We start from the raw sequence: 15,152 nt of genomic DNA, 5'->3' as shown, positions 1-15,152 counted from the left end.
ATTTGGGCTAACTTTAGCTTGTTGACCTGTGCATATGCATGAGTTGCATGTGCTCTTTGCAAACAACACCCAATAAATGCCTTTCTGTATTGAGAAGCTTTTTAAAAGAGAAGTTTTAAATAAAAGTATAGGCCAGTGATATTTATTGGTTATTAATCATGTTGCCAAGTTTTTCTGTAACATTCTATAAAATAGAACAGTTCTGACTGGAGAATATAAATATTAGAAATACCTGGCTTGTCAGCGACTGTAAAGAAAAAGGGCAGGAAAATATGACGTAGGCTTTTAGTCTGAACTGAATTCTGATCAAGGGTTTGTATCAAAAAAGTTGACTTATTCTGTCATTTAACAGATGGAGTTCTAACATTTTTTTCCCTAGCTCATTAGTTGGATGGAGCTTGCAAAGATATGCCATGTCTAATTTCTTTGGACAGTGCTAATATTACCCAGGTGTTCTTTGATATTAAGTGCTAAAATTACTTGTGCATTTAATTACCTGTAAAGTTCAAAATTCAGCAGATGTTATTTTGATATTTACTGCTAGTCATCAGTTACACACACAATCTTATTTTCTCTCCTCCAGTGTGCTTCTCATCAACTAAAAACCTAAGACGCTGCCAGAATGACTGCCTCAAAGAGGACCCTCAGTAAAAAGGAGCAGGAGGAAATTAAAAAGAAGGTATGGTACAGTATATGTGGTAGGCAGATAGAAAAAGAATAAGAAGGAACCAAAAAGAAAAACTTTGCAAACCTGAAAGTGCTGAAAAGGCACTGCAGTATCTGAAAAGGGAAAAGATAAGACTTGTCAAAGGGTCTAAACATTTGTCAACGAATCTTTTTGGCTGCTTCTATTTTCAGCATTTCTTGCTTGTTTGTGGGAAGTGAGAGATGAAATAAGACTCAAAGTTTAAATAATAAAAAAATGCCAATTTTACCTATAATACTTGGAGTTCCTTTTCATATATTTTAGTTTGCACATTTTTCCTAGTGTCATACAGCGCAGAAGAGGCCCATCAGGTCAGCAACGACACGTTAAAAACACCTGAACTCCCACCTAATCCCATCTGCCAGCACTTAGTCCATAGCCCTGAATGTTATAATGTGCTAAATGATCATCCAGATACTTTTTAAAGTATTTTTAAAAATTACTATTTTATTGAGAACAATTATTTTAGCTATGGTTATAAAAGCAACATAATTAAATAATCCCAAAACTAAACATACTATGTTTTCCAATTTTTATTCCACCTAATTGTTCTTTCCTAGAGAAGCTTACTCATTTAGGACATGATTCCAAGGTTGCTAGAAGTCCTCTGATACTTGATTTAAATAACTTTTTACATTTTTCCCTTCGACAATGAGTGTTGGATAACTATTTGGAAGGGAAGGGAGGAGGTCATTCATTGCAGCCGATAACAATCCTTTCTTGTTCCAATATCTGTGAAATCATGCACTTTGCATCAAGGGTCACTCCGCCAGCTCCCAATCTTAAACAAGGGGTGCAGAAACTAACCAAAATTGACATCGACATTATGACCTAATTAGGCACAGATAATTTGGTCTGCATGGCTCAGATATTATCCATACCAGCTAGCCATTGGGGAACAAACATACTATTGATAGCAGGAATAAGGTAATGAATGACATACAGATCCTTTCCTTCATAATTTTCAAACAAAGATGTTTGGGCTCTGAGGTTGTTAGATTTCCCCTTTTTTCAGATTTCTTAATGTTGCATTCATTTGCATGTTTTAACATTCATGTGCATATATAGAGAATTCTATAATTCACCACTGGATGCCAATATTCAAACCAATGGGACGGTTGGTGTATATTTTTCTGATTGACTAAATGATCTTAAATGTATTTTTGTGAAACCATCATTAGACAATATGATTACAAATGCTAGAGCCTAATGTTGGACGTTTTCTTTCAGGAAGATGAGAAGGCAGCTGCTGAAATTTATGAAGAATTTTTGGCCTCCTTTGAGGGAGCAGACTCTAGTAAAGTAAAAGCTTTTGTCAGAGGTGGCATTGTAAATGCAACAAGAGGTGAGTTTATGAACTATATGCAGAAAGTGGGGAAAATACCACTTAACTGAAATGGGTCATGTCTGGAGTCCTTTCACGATCCAGTTAGAGTTGGAGCAAGTTATTTTCCAGTGCTAATGTCTCAGCTTGAGCTATTTTTCCTTGGTAAAACTTAATTTGTTCCACACAGGTAAGGGTTTAATCCCAGGAACAAAGTGAGGCGGCATGGTGGCACGGTGGTGTTAGCACTGCTGCATCATAGCGCCAGGGACCTGGGTTCGATTCCTGGCTTGGGTTCACTGTCTGTGCGGAATCTGCATGTTCTCCCCGTGTCTGCATGGGTTTCCTTTGGGTGCTCTGGTTTCCTCCCACAGTCTGAAAGACATGTTGGTTAGGTGCACTGCTATGCTAAATTCTCCCTCATGTACCCGAACAGGCGCTGGAGTGTGGTGACGAGGGAATTTTCACAGTAACTTCATTGCGGTGGGCCTACTTGTGACACTAATAAATAAACTATAAACTTTTAAAGTGTGTCCCTTACTGAGTGTTTTAGGATCCTAATGTCAATACTTTTTACGCTTCAATACTTAAGTTGAGCTGTGATTTTGGCTTGTTTGCTGCACTATTTGTGAGTTCTTTATCGTAAGTAGTTTTATAATCTTTAAAAGAATCCCCAATTAACGAGCAGCAATTCGTTCAGTAGCCAAATAGATAATGGGTTTACAGGGAAGGGGGCGCCTGGGTGACTTAGCATTAGGCACTAGAAATGGAGTTAATTTCATGGCAGCCATAAATTGCTTATTAAAGCTGCTAATGAGGGTCTTAAGTAATTCATCGTCAGTAGGCTTCATATTTGGTGTTCGATCTCGCTTTCTAAAACATTAAGGTGATTGACAATGCTTGCAAGCTGTTCTGCATAATCCCTTCCACTGTGCTGAAAGTCGAGTTTTATGTCCTTTGGCAGAGGAAATACTTTGAGACTTGGATAACAGATAGTCAACAGTGTCACACAGGGAGGTTAGGTTATGAGTATATGCCCTCTTGTTGCGTTTGATGGTGTACATAATTGCTGTTGCAGAGAGAGAAGCAGTTCGGTGCATTGGCCAGGCTAAATTCACCCTCAGTGTACCTGGACAGGCGCTGGAGTGTGGCGACTAGGGGATTTTCACAGTAACTCCATTGCAGTGTTAATGTAAGCCTACTTGTGACGAATGAATAAAATAAACTTCTAAAGCTTTGCACTTGAAAATATTAGAACCAAATTGAGGTGTGCCCATGATGTAGTCAGGAAGATGGTGGCATTCTATCAGAGTCCAACAGGTAAAGGTTAGCTTGGCAGGACTTGGCTCTGCTTTAGCAGTGGTTTTTGCAAAGACGTTCTGAACAGTGTTATTTTTGGAAGCCTTCCTTGAGTGCAGAAGTTAAGATACAGTTAACCATCAGTTGGCTGCCCAAGGATGGTAATGTAATGTGAATTTTATTATTAAAGATAAACAGGTGGAGGATGTTGATTGATCGTATACCTTGAGCATCTTTACAAGAAGAACTTTGCAGCGTTGAGGAGTCTGTATTCCATACTTATATAGGATGCCGGAGATTGCACCCCCCATTTGGTTGTTTGAAAGGGTTGCTCCTCAAATTTTGGTTGCACTTCAGCCCCACATTCTCAAAACAAACATACAAATTAGGCGCAGGAGTAGGCCATTCGATTCCTCGAGTGTGCTTCACTGTTTAATAATATCTTGGCTGATCCTGCTGACCCCCGATAACCTTTCACCCCCTTATTCAGCCTTAAAAATATTTTTAAAACTCTCCTTCAAAAGGCAGTGGATGCAGAGTTCAGGAAATCATGACCCTTGAAGAATAGAAAATCCATATACTATTTAAATGGAGAAAGATTGTAGAGCTTGGTGGTACAGAGGGATCTGGGTGTCCTGGGACATGAATCACAAAAATGCAGGTACAGCAAGTGATTTGGAAGGCAAAATGGAATGTTGCTGTTTTTGGCAAGGGGAATGGAAAATAGAAGTCGGGAAATTTTACTGCAACTGTACAAAGCCTCAGTAAGATCACAACTGGAGTAGCGTGTGTAGTTTTGCTCTTTCAGAAAAGATATAGTTGTATTAGAAGCAGTTCAGAGAAGGTTCACTTTTCTCATTCCTCGGCTTATGGGTTTATTTTATGAAGAAATGTTCAACAGGTTGGGCATTGGAGTTTAGAAGAATGAAAAGTCTTTTGAAACATAAAAGATCCTGAGGGGACTTGATAAGGTGGATACGGGGAGGGGTGTTCCCTCTTCTTCTGGGAGAGACTGGAACTAGGGGATGTGGTAAGATAGAGATGAGAATTTTTTTCTCGAGGATTATTAATCTATGGAATTCTTTACCCAGAAAGCTGTGGACGCTGGGTCATTAAATTTATTCAAGGCCAAGTGAGATAGATTTCTGATAGAGTCGAGGGTTATGGAGCGCAGGTAGGAATGTTGAGTTGAGACCACAATCAGCTCGACCATGATCTAATTGAATAATGCAGCATACGCGAAGGGCTGAATGACCTATTTCTGCTCCTAAATCCTATGTTCCTCTGTACAGTTCTGGTTTCCATTTTAAAAATAGAACAAATGCACTTGAGTGGAAACTAGATAAGCGCATGAGAGGGAAAGTAATAGGATATGTTAATAGAGTTAGATGAAGAGAGATGGGAGGAGACTTGTGTGGAACATAAACACCAGCAGCGACGAGTTGGGCTGTAATAGCAGGAGTAGTAGTCTGCCCAACCTAATTGGGAAAGCTGATGTAATTACAACTTTAATGACTAACCCTAGTCATTCTTGACAACTGTGTGTGAAGATTTTCCTGACCTCTATTCCCTTGCATTTAATCTTGCTGTTAGTCACACTCCAAAATGTCACAATGTAGTTGGTGATTCTATTATACAGATAATTTAAAAACTGCCTAAGCCTGTTTTGAAATGTTTCTAGTCCAATTGTAGAGGGTGGATGATTCGCCCCCAAGCTGAAGATGGTGTAGGTGAAGTAGGACGGAACGTACTAGCGTGTGACAAATAGTGTGTTAAAAGATCATCTGTAAATGGATTTTGTAAAAATTTCAATTGGTTTTCTTTATAAACAGTGATTAGGATAGAAACGTGGGTATCAGTCGTCCTATGAATAGACTAAAAACTTGTTTCTGAATACTTTGGAATCACAAACAGATGACCAATTTATTTAATTTCTCCAATAATTCTGAAAAGCACTGTACATGGAGTGTTAATTTACGTTTGATCTGGCTGTAGTCTGTTGAGGAATGATGGACCAGTTTATGAGGTACTCCTCCCAAGTAATGTGCAACTTTTAGTAAATCATTAAATTCTGAAACAAGCGATCAACGAAAGTGCCCCATTCCTCCCCAAAACTTGTATTGAAGTGCTTACTAAAAATAGACTATTTTTGAATAGTCATAATAATGAGCCTTTTTTGGGTTGTTGTCAGTAACAGAGCACTTTATCAGGCCTTGTACTGTTTTATAGTTTGCAATCATTAGACTGATCAGAGGCAACGCCACAATTGAAACCCAGAAATTGTACTATTGTTTGTGTGAAAATGAATAATTTATTTATTCATAAAGCTTTATTTTTGCACCTTAGAAGAACGATTGGAAGAACAGAAAGGAAAACTGTACAAACCTTCTACACGGGTTCCAGAGATAAAGAGCTTAATGCCAGAGAAATCATCTTCACCGTCTTACACATCAGATCCCAAGAAGCCAGTAAGTGTCTCATTTTGGTTATTATATAATGTATGAATCCTGATGAGCCAGCCTTTTCTAAATTGCAGAATACAAGTCAAATGCACGAGAACTACACATATCCAAATTCAGATATTTACAGATCAAAGGACAGGACAAAAGTGCTATGAATGGGAGCATCATATTGGAGTTCTTTATACAGTGGTAATTTATAGACCTACCCCTACAATTCCTGTCACCCAAGTTTCTACCCAGCCAATCTGCAGTTGGCAAATGCAGACTAGGTGATTTCTCTGAGAAAGAGAATTTGATCTGCCACATCCCAGCCATCTTGTGTAGGACACCGTTGGATGAGGATTGGAAGTACATCTTTAGCCTGTTCCTTAAATAGGGCAAAGCGTGAAATTGACATTTTTATAAAAAATGTTTAATCAAAAGCTACTTCATAGAAAAAAAATCATAGAAAAAAAAAATCATAGTATCATAGATTCTATGATTTCATGACACATTAGGACCAGTGAGTTTATCCAATGGGTCAGTTCCTCTTGGTCAGTTCAGATAAATCATCCAGAATATTAACTGATCCCTGCTTGATGTGCACAAGTTGAAAACTGGTCTAATTGGCTGTAGTATTCCCCAGTTGTTGAATGGGATGCTGGCACCCAGATTAGATCAGTTCATCACAGGAAGGATTCAAACACCCCTTCAGTACTTGAACGTGCAAACTTTGGTGCAGTATTGTGTTGCTATAGGTGTTGTCTCGTGGATGAAATGAAGATGTGAAAGATCTTATTTGCTATTCAAAAAAGGACACGCTAGTTTTGGCTAACAACCTGGGGACAGGAGGAACCCATTCAGCCCCTTGAGCCTATTTCACCATTGTGAGATCATGGCTGATTGGTATCTTGATTTGATTCACCTGCTTTCATTCTATGGCCTTTTGTGCCCTTGTAACAAAAGGAGCTCCGAGATTTAAAATCATTACAATTGAGCTAACATCTATTGCTTTTATCAGTATTGTGGCATATCTAAAGAAATGGCCACAGAGTCAGCTACAGGTGAAGCAAGCAGCAGTTTATTCAATGCAAGTATGCATACAGGGGATAACACCCTCAGAATCTGCTTCGAGGTTACACGCTGTCTTCCATATATTTATAGCATCCTCGCGATACTTCATCATTGACTCACATTGTTCTTCTAGGGTGACAACATGGCACAGTGGTTAGCACAGCTGCCTCAGTTCCAGGGACCTGGGCTCAATTCTGGCCTTGGGTGGAGTTTGCACATTCTCCCCAAGTCTGCGTGGGTTTCCTGCAGGTGTTCCAGTTTCCACCCACAGTCCAAAGATGTGCAGGTTAGGTTGATTGGCTGTGCTAAATTGCCCCTTAGTGTCAGGGGATTAGCAATGTAAATTAATGGGGTTACGGAGATAGGGCCTTGGTGGGAATGGCCTCCTACACTATAGGGATTCTATGATTCTCTCTCACATCTAGTTCTGTACATCCGCAATTACAAATGAAATCACAATGACCTTACCTTTAATGCAATCAATGCCAGCAATTTATTCAAAAACACTAACTTGCCTAATTATCGAATCCCTACAGTGCAGAAGGAGGCCATTCAGCCCATTGAGCCTGCACTGACAACAATCCCAGCCAGGCCCTATCCCCATAACCCCACGTATTTACCCTGCTAACCCCTGACACTAAGGATCAATAAAGCATGGCCAATTAACCTAACCCACATATCTTTGGACTGTGGGGGGGAAACCGAAGCACCCGGAGGAAAGTCACACAGACACGGGGAGAACGTGCAAACTCCACACAGACAGTGACCCAAGGCCGGAATTGAACCTGGGTCCCTGGCGCTGTGAGGCAGCAGTGCTAACCACTGTGCCACCATGCCTTATCTAGCCTGATGATTTGCTATAGTTATCCGCTTACCTTTCCCTGATTCTGAGGTCACAATCCTTGCTATAACTACTCTAGTGATCCTTTTTACTGCAAGCGCTTTTAAATCTTATACCAGCAATTTGATCAACTGAAGTGTCCCATTGTACTTCACTTCAGTCTGCAAGAGTTCCATACTTTATTACTTCTGGCATGAAGAGGCGTTTCCCAATTTCTCTCCTGAATGGCTGCTTTTATATATAAATGGAGCATCACTTCTTTAAGACATATTGAATATGATTGTGAGAACAGATTGCCTGGTCTTCTCATTTGATAGGAATATAGGAATTAGGAGCAAGAGTAGGCAATCCAGCCCTTCAAGCCCGCTCCGCCATTCTGTATGATTATGGTTGATCTCCATCTCATCCTAACTCCACTTTGCTGCCTTTTCCCCATTGCCCTCTATCCCATTTTTGATCAAATATTTATCTGTCTTTCTTGAATCCGTTGATTGATTCTGCATCCACTGCATTCTGGGCCAGTGAGTTCCATAGATTCACAACCCTCTGTGAGAAGTAGCTGCTCCTTATCTCTGTCTTGAACCTTCCCCCCCCCCCCTCTTACTCCACAACTATGACCTCCTGTCCTAGACTGTTCTAGAAGGGGAAACATTTGGTTAACATTTACTTTTATCAATCCCATTGAGTATTTTATATACCTCAATCAAATCCCCCCCTCATTCTTCTGTACTCTGAGTACAAGCCCAAGCTACTCAACCGTTCCTCATTCGACAGCCCCTTCAAACCTGGAATCCAGTGAACCTCTTCTGAACCGCCTCCAGTGCCACTGCATCCTTCCTCATCAAAGAAGGTGACCAAAACTGAACACAATACTCCAAGTGTGATCTCACCAATGTCTTATACAATTGTAACAACACTTCTCTACTTTTATTCTCTGGACCCTTTGCAATAAATGCCAAGATTCCTTTTGCTGTCCTTATAACATTCTGCACCTACATATCCACTTTCTGAGACTCATGCACAAGGACACCCAGATCCTCTGCACAGATGTTTTTGAATCTTTCCCATTTAAGTAGTAATTTGCCCTTTTTTTTTCCCAACCAAAATGGATAACCTTGCATTTATCCACATTAAACTCCATCTGCCAGATTCTGGCCCATTCCCCTAGCTTATCAATATCCATTTGTAAACTTTTTGTCTCCTCATCGCAACCTGCTTTCCCACCTATTTTTGTGTCGTCAGAAAATTTTGCTATGTTACACACTGTCCCTGCTTGGAGATCATTGCTATCGATTGTTGCTGTCTCAGATACTGCTCTGTGCAAATTAACGACCATGTTTGCCTGCACAATAGCAACTCCAGTTGAAGTTATTCATTGGAACGCTTCAGCTTTGTATTTTTGATCTAGAAAGCATATGCTGTTTTTTTTATTGATTTTAACGAATTATGCAACTTAAATTTTAAAAATGCAGGTGCATCTGAATTAATTTTAACAATACTAATTGATTTTTTTAGCCCCTAAAAAAGGGTGAAAGGGAGAAGAAAAAAAGTAACTTGGAACTATTCAAAGAGGAATTAAAACAGTAAGTAAGCGTCAATTTTTGTTTTGAATAGTCACGTTTTGACATAGTTAATGAAGATTTAAATCTAAATTTAGCGGAGCAGGCTCGAGGGGCAGAGTGGCCTACTCCTATTTCCCCTGTTCCTACTAGCATTATTTGCAGAGTATAATATGGATTGACATGGGTTTCAGAATTCAAGAAGAACGTGATGAAAGACAGAAAACAAAGGGGGGCAAGGATGCTCCTTTCAGGCCCAGTCGATTTGAGCCTCTGCCATCAGAAGATTCTTCACAAAGTCGTCGCTCATGTGAGTAAAATCTTGTACCAGAAATGTAACCGAATCTGAATTGGTTCATTTTTAGCAAGGGTTTGGTTACATTTTGAGTGTCAATATTGTAAATTTAACTTGCATAGTTCGGAAGTATATATGGCTCCTACCCAGGAATCATGGCATCAATGTAATGTTATTGTTGCTGACACTTAAAATTAATTTGTCACATAGCTTTTGAGTTCACTTTATAATTGTTACTCCCCATGCCAAATAATTGTTTTAATTTGAAAGTAAATTGCTTGGGAAACGTCTTGGTGAATATTCATAAGAATTAAGTTCTCACCCCACCCTTAACTCAAAACCGCTTTTAATATTATTTACGGTGTTCCCTTATTGGGTTATAATAATAATTGGGTTATAATCCCAATACGGGATTATATTATCTTATCCGGGTTACATACAGAATTTGTGTTTTACGAACAGCAACTTGTGTCACAAAAATGTGCAGTTGCAGAAAGGCACTTAATTTGTGTGACGGATACGTTCTGGAAAATTAGATATCTTCATCTTTATTAACTAAAGATGTTAATCTGTTGCTGAATTTGTTTTGCTAATTGAAGTATTGAGATACTTTCATTCTTCTGGGCAACAGTTTGATGCAAGTTGTTCTTGTGCATGTTTTCTCCCTGCACTTAGGATGCCATCCTGTAAACAGACACTAGGAGGTGCATGAGAGCAGTCTGAAGTTATTTTTTGCTTCCCATGTTGAGCAGCACAATTTGTGGTCAAATGCTTGAGAATTTGGCTCTGTCCTATGGTCTGTGATTTTTTAAAAATGCAGCCTTCCCTATTAGGTTTCTGGCAGAAGCGTTAGTGAACAAGAGTCTCTGCCCATCACACAGTTATATCTGTATTGTTGATAAATGTTCCCTCTCATTTCTACTTGTAATTTTAAATATCCCAAAGTACTATGGGGAGGAGGGGTGAAGAAGGAAAACACAGGTATTCTTAAGTAATACCTGATTTTGCAAGCGGTAACAACCCTGTTTCTTCAGAATTCATCACCATTTAGCCTAGAATTATTTTCTGTTTCTGCATTGAACTGCTGACACATGATCTGGAGAATGTTTGTTAATCAGGAAAGGCCACATAACCCAACAAATCTTTTTGGGCCTTTTTCGAAACATCACTTATCTGTCTTCTCACCACAACAAAATTTACCCTCTCACTGGTCACTTAAATGACCTTCACTTGTCATTTATAAGCTGTTCAATTTTACCTGTTCCTTAGAAAAAATTCTCCAACTTGCTATTTCTTAAATTTGTATACATAAAATCAGTGATTCAAATATCAGTTGTCTAGTACATTTGGCAGTGTCCTGACATTAAAAGTGTGGTAAGAACAAGAAAAATTGGAAAATGTTTTATGCTTGACTGCGTGGAATTTTATCCAGTGCATGTTGGTTCATCTTGGTGTTTAAGTTTGTTGAAATTTTGTATTTGCACTAAATGGTTTTTTGCAATTTCTGTGGCCAGTACCGCTGGCTTATGGCTACAATACATTTTCTACCTCTGTATTTGAAAGCACAACACACTAAAGAAAATATTATGTCTCTTTTCAGCGGAATCTTCAAGGAGAAACAGGCAAACAAACGGTAACTACTGCTGCATCATATTTTGGGAATGCTAAACTTTTTCACTTATGTGATATTTGGAAGTTGTACTGAAAATTTGTTTTGTCTTTTAGCACTTGAGGAATTTACTCCCGGTTCTCATGATGCAGGCGATCCTACTACTACTAATTTATATATTGGTAACATTAATCCGAAGGTAATTATTTTTAAAATTTCTAATCATGTGGCCAAAACACACCAGTTAGGCTATAAAAACATATTCACAGTTTAAATGGGAATTCTAAAATAATTGTACTTGCGTGGAAAAACGTAGTGTTGTCAGCTCCATATTGATAGAATCTGGCTAAACACAAGACTGTGTCCATTTGCGCAGTTGGTTTTCTAGCTTGTGTTGCTGCTGGTTTACCCCGACCACCCCTAATTCCTCCTCCATATTTGCCTTGATTTTTCCATTGATTTTTTTTTTGTTTGAGGATTGGTCATTCTTTGCATTTGAACTCCAATATAGTTTTTGAGTTGATGCACTTTGATTAAAAATAAATATTTGAGGATTTCAGTCATGACACTAAAGGGGCACCCAAAAACACCAGTCCAGATCATGGAAGTTGCTGCAGGAAATGAAAGATGGAAGAGCCCAGGACGAATCTCTACGTTCCAAGGCTGGAAAAGAAGCAGGCAGCACTTGGAATATAGTGTTCAATTCTGGTCGCCACACTACCAGAAGGATGTGGAGGCTTTGGAGAGGATACAGAAAAGATTTACCAGGATGTTGCCTGGTATGGAGGGCATTAGCTATGAGGAGAGGTTGGAGAAACTTGGTTTGTTCTCACTGGAACGACAGAGGTTGAGGGGGTGACCTGATAGAAGTCTACAAGATTATGAGAGGCATGGACAGAGTGGATAGTCAGAAGCTTTTTCCCAGGGTGGAAGAGTCAATTACTAGGGGGCACAGGTTTAAGGTGCGAGGGGCAAGGTTTAAAGGAGATGTACGAGGCAGATTTTTTACACAGTAGTGGGTGCCTGGAACTCGTTGCCGGGGGAGGTAGTGGAAGCGGATATGGTAGTGACTTTTAAAGAGCGTCTTGACAAATACATGAATAGGATGGGAATAGAGGGATATGGTCCCCGGAAGGGTAGGGGGTTTTAGTTAAGTCGGGCAGCATGGTCGGTGCAGGCTTGGGGGGGAGCCGAAGGGCCTGTTCCTGTGCTGTAATTTTCTTTGTTCTTTGTTCAAAGAAAAGCAAGCATGGAGTGAATATAAAATACAAAAAGTTGAAGGAGGGAGGGGAAGGAGGTCACAGGTTTATACAGAAGGAGTGGACTTGGAGGAAAGCAAAAGAGAAAGAGTCCTCCATAGAAGAAAAAGAAAGGTGAACAGTTTGATGTAAAAACAGAATCAGTGGGAGAGGTTGTTTTGATTTATACAGCATAGGGTATCACAGCCAGCAAGCAGCCATATGTACAGTTTGAGTCTACAGTACGATTCCCAAGCTGCTTCAGTGGGAATGGGCCATGCTGATTTCATCCCTCCAGGCAACAATGTGAGACCCTGGCATAGAATGCCAAAGTTGATACGCTTCATTGGAGTAGTGTTTGGAATACAGTGGCCCGAAATGATGCATCCAGTCATTGTTCAACATCCTTACCAATGTGATAAATGAGTAGCATAGCAGTGTGACATGGGGTAATGAAAAGCTGCGGATGAGATGCTATGGTCCTGAGTATTTGGAGCCCTTTTTAATCATGAGCATTGCTGTGGGACATAGATATATTGATATACTTTATTGCCCTCCTGCAAGCGGATTACCTTTTATCAAAATTGTTAATTTGTCACTTTTTATTTTAAGAGAACTTAACTGTCTTCTTTTGCCTCTACTGAGCCTTTCCGTACCCCACACCACTGGTAGTCTGGAGACAGCTACTTGAGGCTATCCTTTTTAATATTCTGTTGTTCCCCCTAGGTGAATGCCTATCTTCTGCTGGAGTTTTCTCTAAGAACACAGACAGTTGTCATGACTAACATGTAGAGGACTAAACTTTAAAGAAAATTTAATATTGAACTAATCAGCCTTTGTTGCTGGAAATGGGAGCACAGTGGTTATATTACTGGACCAGTTATCCAGAGTCTTGGACTAATGATCAAGATGAGATGAATTCCACAATAGTTGCTGAGGATTTTAAATTCAGTGCATTAAATGAATCCAGAATAAAAGGCTGGTTTCAGTAATGGCCATGTAATTACTGTATTGTCATAAAGGTCTGGCCCACTGATGACTCCAGACCTTCAGCAGTGTGATTGTTTTAAGTTCTTTTTAAAATGGTTATTGATTATTTAGAAAACCGCTTACCACGACCTTCTCAATGCCGGCAATTAATTTTGACCATGCCGGTGTAAAAACCTTGTCTTAAATAAAAATCTGATATAATTTGGCTTATATAGCAAGAATGTACACAAGTTTGCCAGAATACAATACATGTCTCTATGTAGGAAAAAGCAGTACATATTAAAACCAGTAATGCCAAAATAATTGCAGGAACACTAAATTGTTTTTAAAAAAAAGCTTTGGTATCTTTAAACCTTTTAAGTTGACTAAACCTCAATTTATTTGAAATCACTTAATAAATTAGCATGACACATCAATTGTATTCGCAGCGAACATGAATCTGAAATGTTTAAAATTATTGTTGTGAAGGATTTATTTATAGTGCTCAGAAGTAATTTTGTTGCTTTGTAGCAAATGGTTTTATCTAATCATTAAATCTAGTTGGCTAACACAAAATGTTTCACTCTGATGTACAGATGAATGAAGAAATGCTGTGTCAGGAGTTTGGACGTTTTGGCCCCTTGGCTAGTGTTAAGATTATGTGGCCCAGAACAGAAGAAGAAAGAGCCAGAGAAAGAAATTGCGGATTTGTAGCTTATATGAACAGGAGAGATGCTGAAAGAGCTTTGAAAAATCTAAATGGTGAGATATTAGATGTGAATTTTACTGTCTTGTCAAAGGAAAAAATGTGTTAAAAGTATTATTTTTGAAATGTTTGATATAAAGATGAAATATTGGAAAATTATAACCTGTACATTAACTGGATTAGGCATCTGTGTCTGCCTGTCTCACTTCTCTAACCTTATGGTAAAGCTTTGACTTTTTCCAGAGTTGCTCTAATGCATTGTTGTCCGCCCTGCTATGCTCTTGCTCCTGCTGTGTCTTATGCTCAATTTGACCCTGGATCTTGGGTGGATTTGTTAGTGTTATGATCTGTAATGTCACTGGACTATTACCCATATTTGGAAATACTATATCTGACAAAAGAACAACTGTTTCCATCAGTTGGTTGTTCTAAAGTTGACTGTTTTCATTAATTGCATTATCCTCATTCATTGCGCTCTGGATGGGAAGCAAGAGATGTTTCCGTTAGGGCTTTCCCAGCCTACCTTGGAGCAATCCAACAGAAACAGAGGCTCACACAGTACTGTAAGGCCAAGAATTGAAGACCAATGGCGTTGAAAGCTTGAACTCTAAAGTCTCTGAGCACCTGCAGCATTGCAGTTAATGATGCCATTATATTCCAGATGTGCTGATTGCAGAGATTACCAAGAAATAGAAGTAAAAACTGACAGGCAGGGAAAATATACAAATGTACCAGAAGAGTAAAGGACAGCACAGTGGTTAGCACTGCTGGCTCACAGTGCCAGGGACCCAGGTTCAATTCCGGCCTCGTGTCACTGTCTGTGTGGAGTTTGCACTTTCTCCCGGGTTTCCTTCGGGTGCTTTGATTTCCTCCCACAGTCCAAAGATGTGTGGGTTAGGTTGATTGGCTATGCTAAATTGACTCCAGTGTCAGGGGGATTAGCAGGGTAAATATGTGAGGTTACGGGAATAGGGCCTGAGTGGGATTGTCATTGGTGCAGACTCAATGGGCCGAATGGCCTCTTTCTGCGCTGTAGCAATTCTATGACTAGTGTGAGGGACACATGAGGAAGAGACCAACGTGAAAGGAAA

At 39.5% G+C, this 15,152-nt stretch overlaps 1 protein-coding gene across 1 annotated transcript in view; it reads left to right on the top strand.

The window, feature by feature from the left end:
• Positions 1-15,152, top strand: part of LOC144485963 (U2 snRNP-associated SURP motif-containing protein-like) — a 55,463-nt gene that overhangs the window by 18,075 nt on the left and 22,236 nt on the right. The window contains exons 3-10 of the mRNA XM_078204041.1: positions 584-679; positions 1,937-2,051; positions 5,676-5,797; positions 9,201-9,268; positions 9,439-9,554; positions 11,140-11,172; positions 11,265-11,347; positions 13,952-14,117. Coding sequence (XP_078060167.1) covers positions 623-679; positions 1,937-2,051; positions 5,676-5,797; positions 9,201-9,268; positions 9,439-9,554; positions 11,140-11,172; positions 11,265-11,347; positions 13,952-14,117 — 760 coding nt within the window. The 5' untranslated portion in view covers positions 584-622. The remainder of the gene's footprint in view (positions 1-583; positions 680-1,936; positions 2,052-5,675; positions 5,798-9,200; positions 9,269-9,438; positions 9,555-11,139; positions 11,173-11,264; positions 11,348-13,951; positions 14,118-15,152) is intronic.

Source organism: Mustelus asterias, chromosome 3 (genome assembly GCF_964213995.1).
Source record: "Mustelus asterias chromosome 3, sMusAst1.hap1.1, whole genome shotgun sequence".
Lineage (NCBI taxonomy): Eukaryota > Metazoa > Chordata > Chondrichthyes > Carcharhiniformes > Triakidae > Mustelus > Mustelus asterias.
Note: the sequence above shows the minus strand (reverse complement) of the source record. Positions and strands in the feature narration are given on the sequence as shown.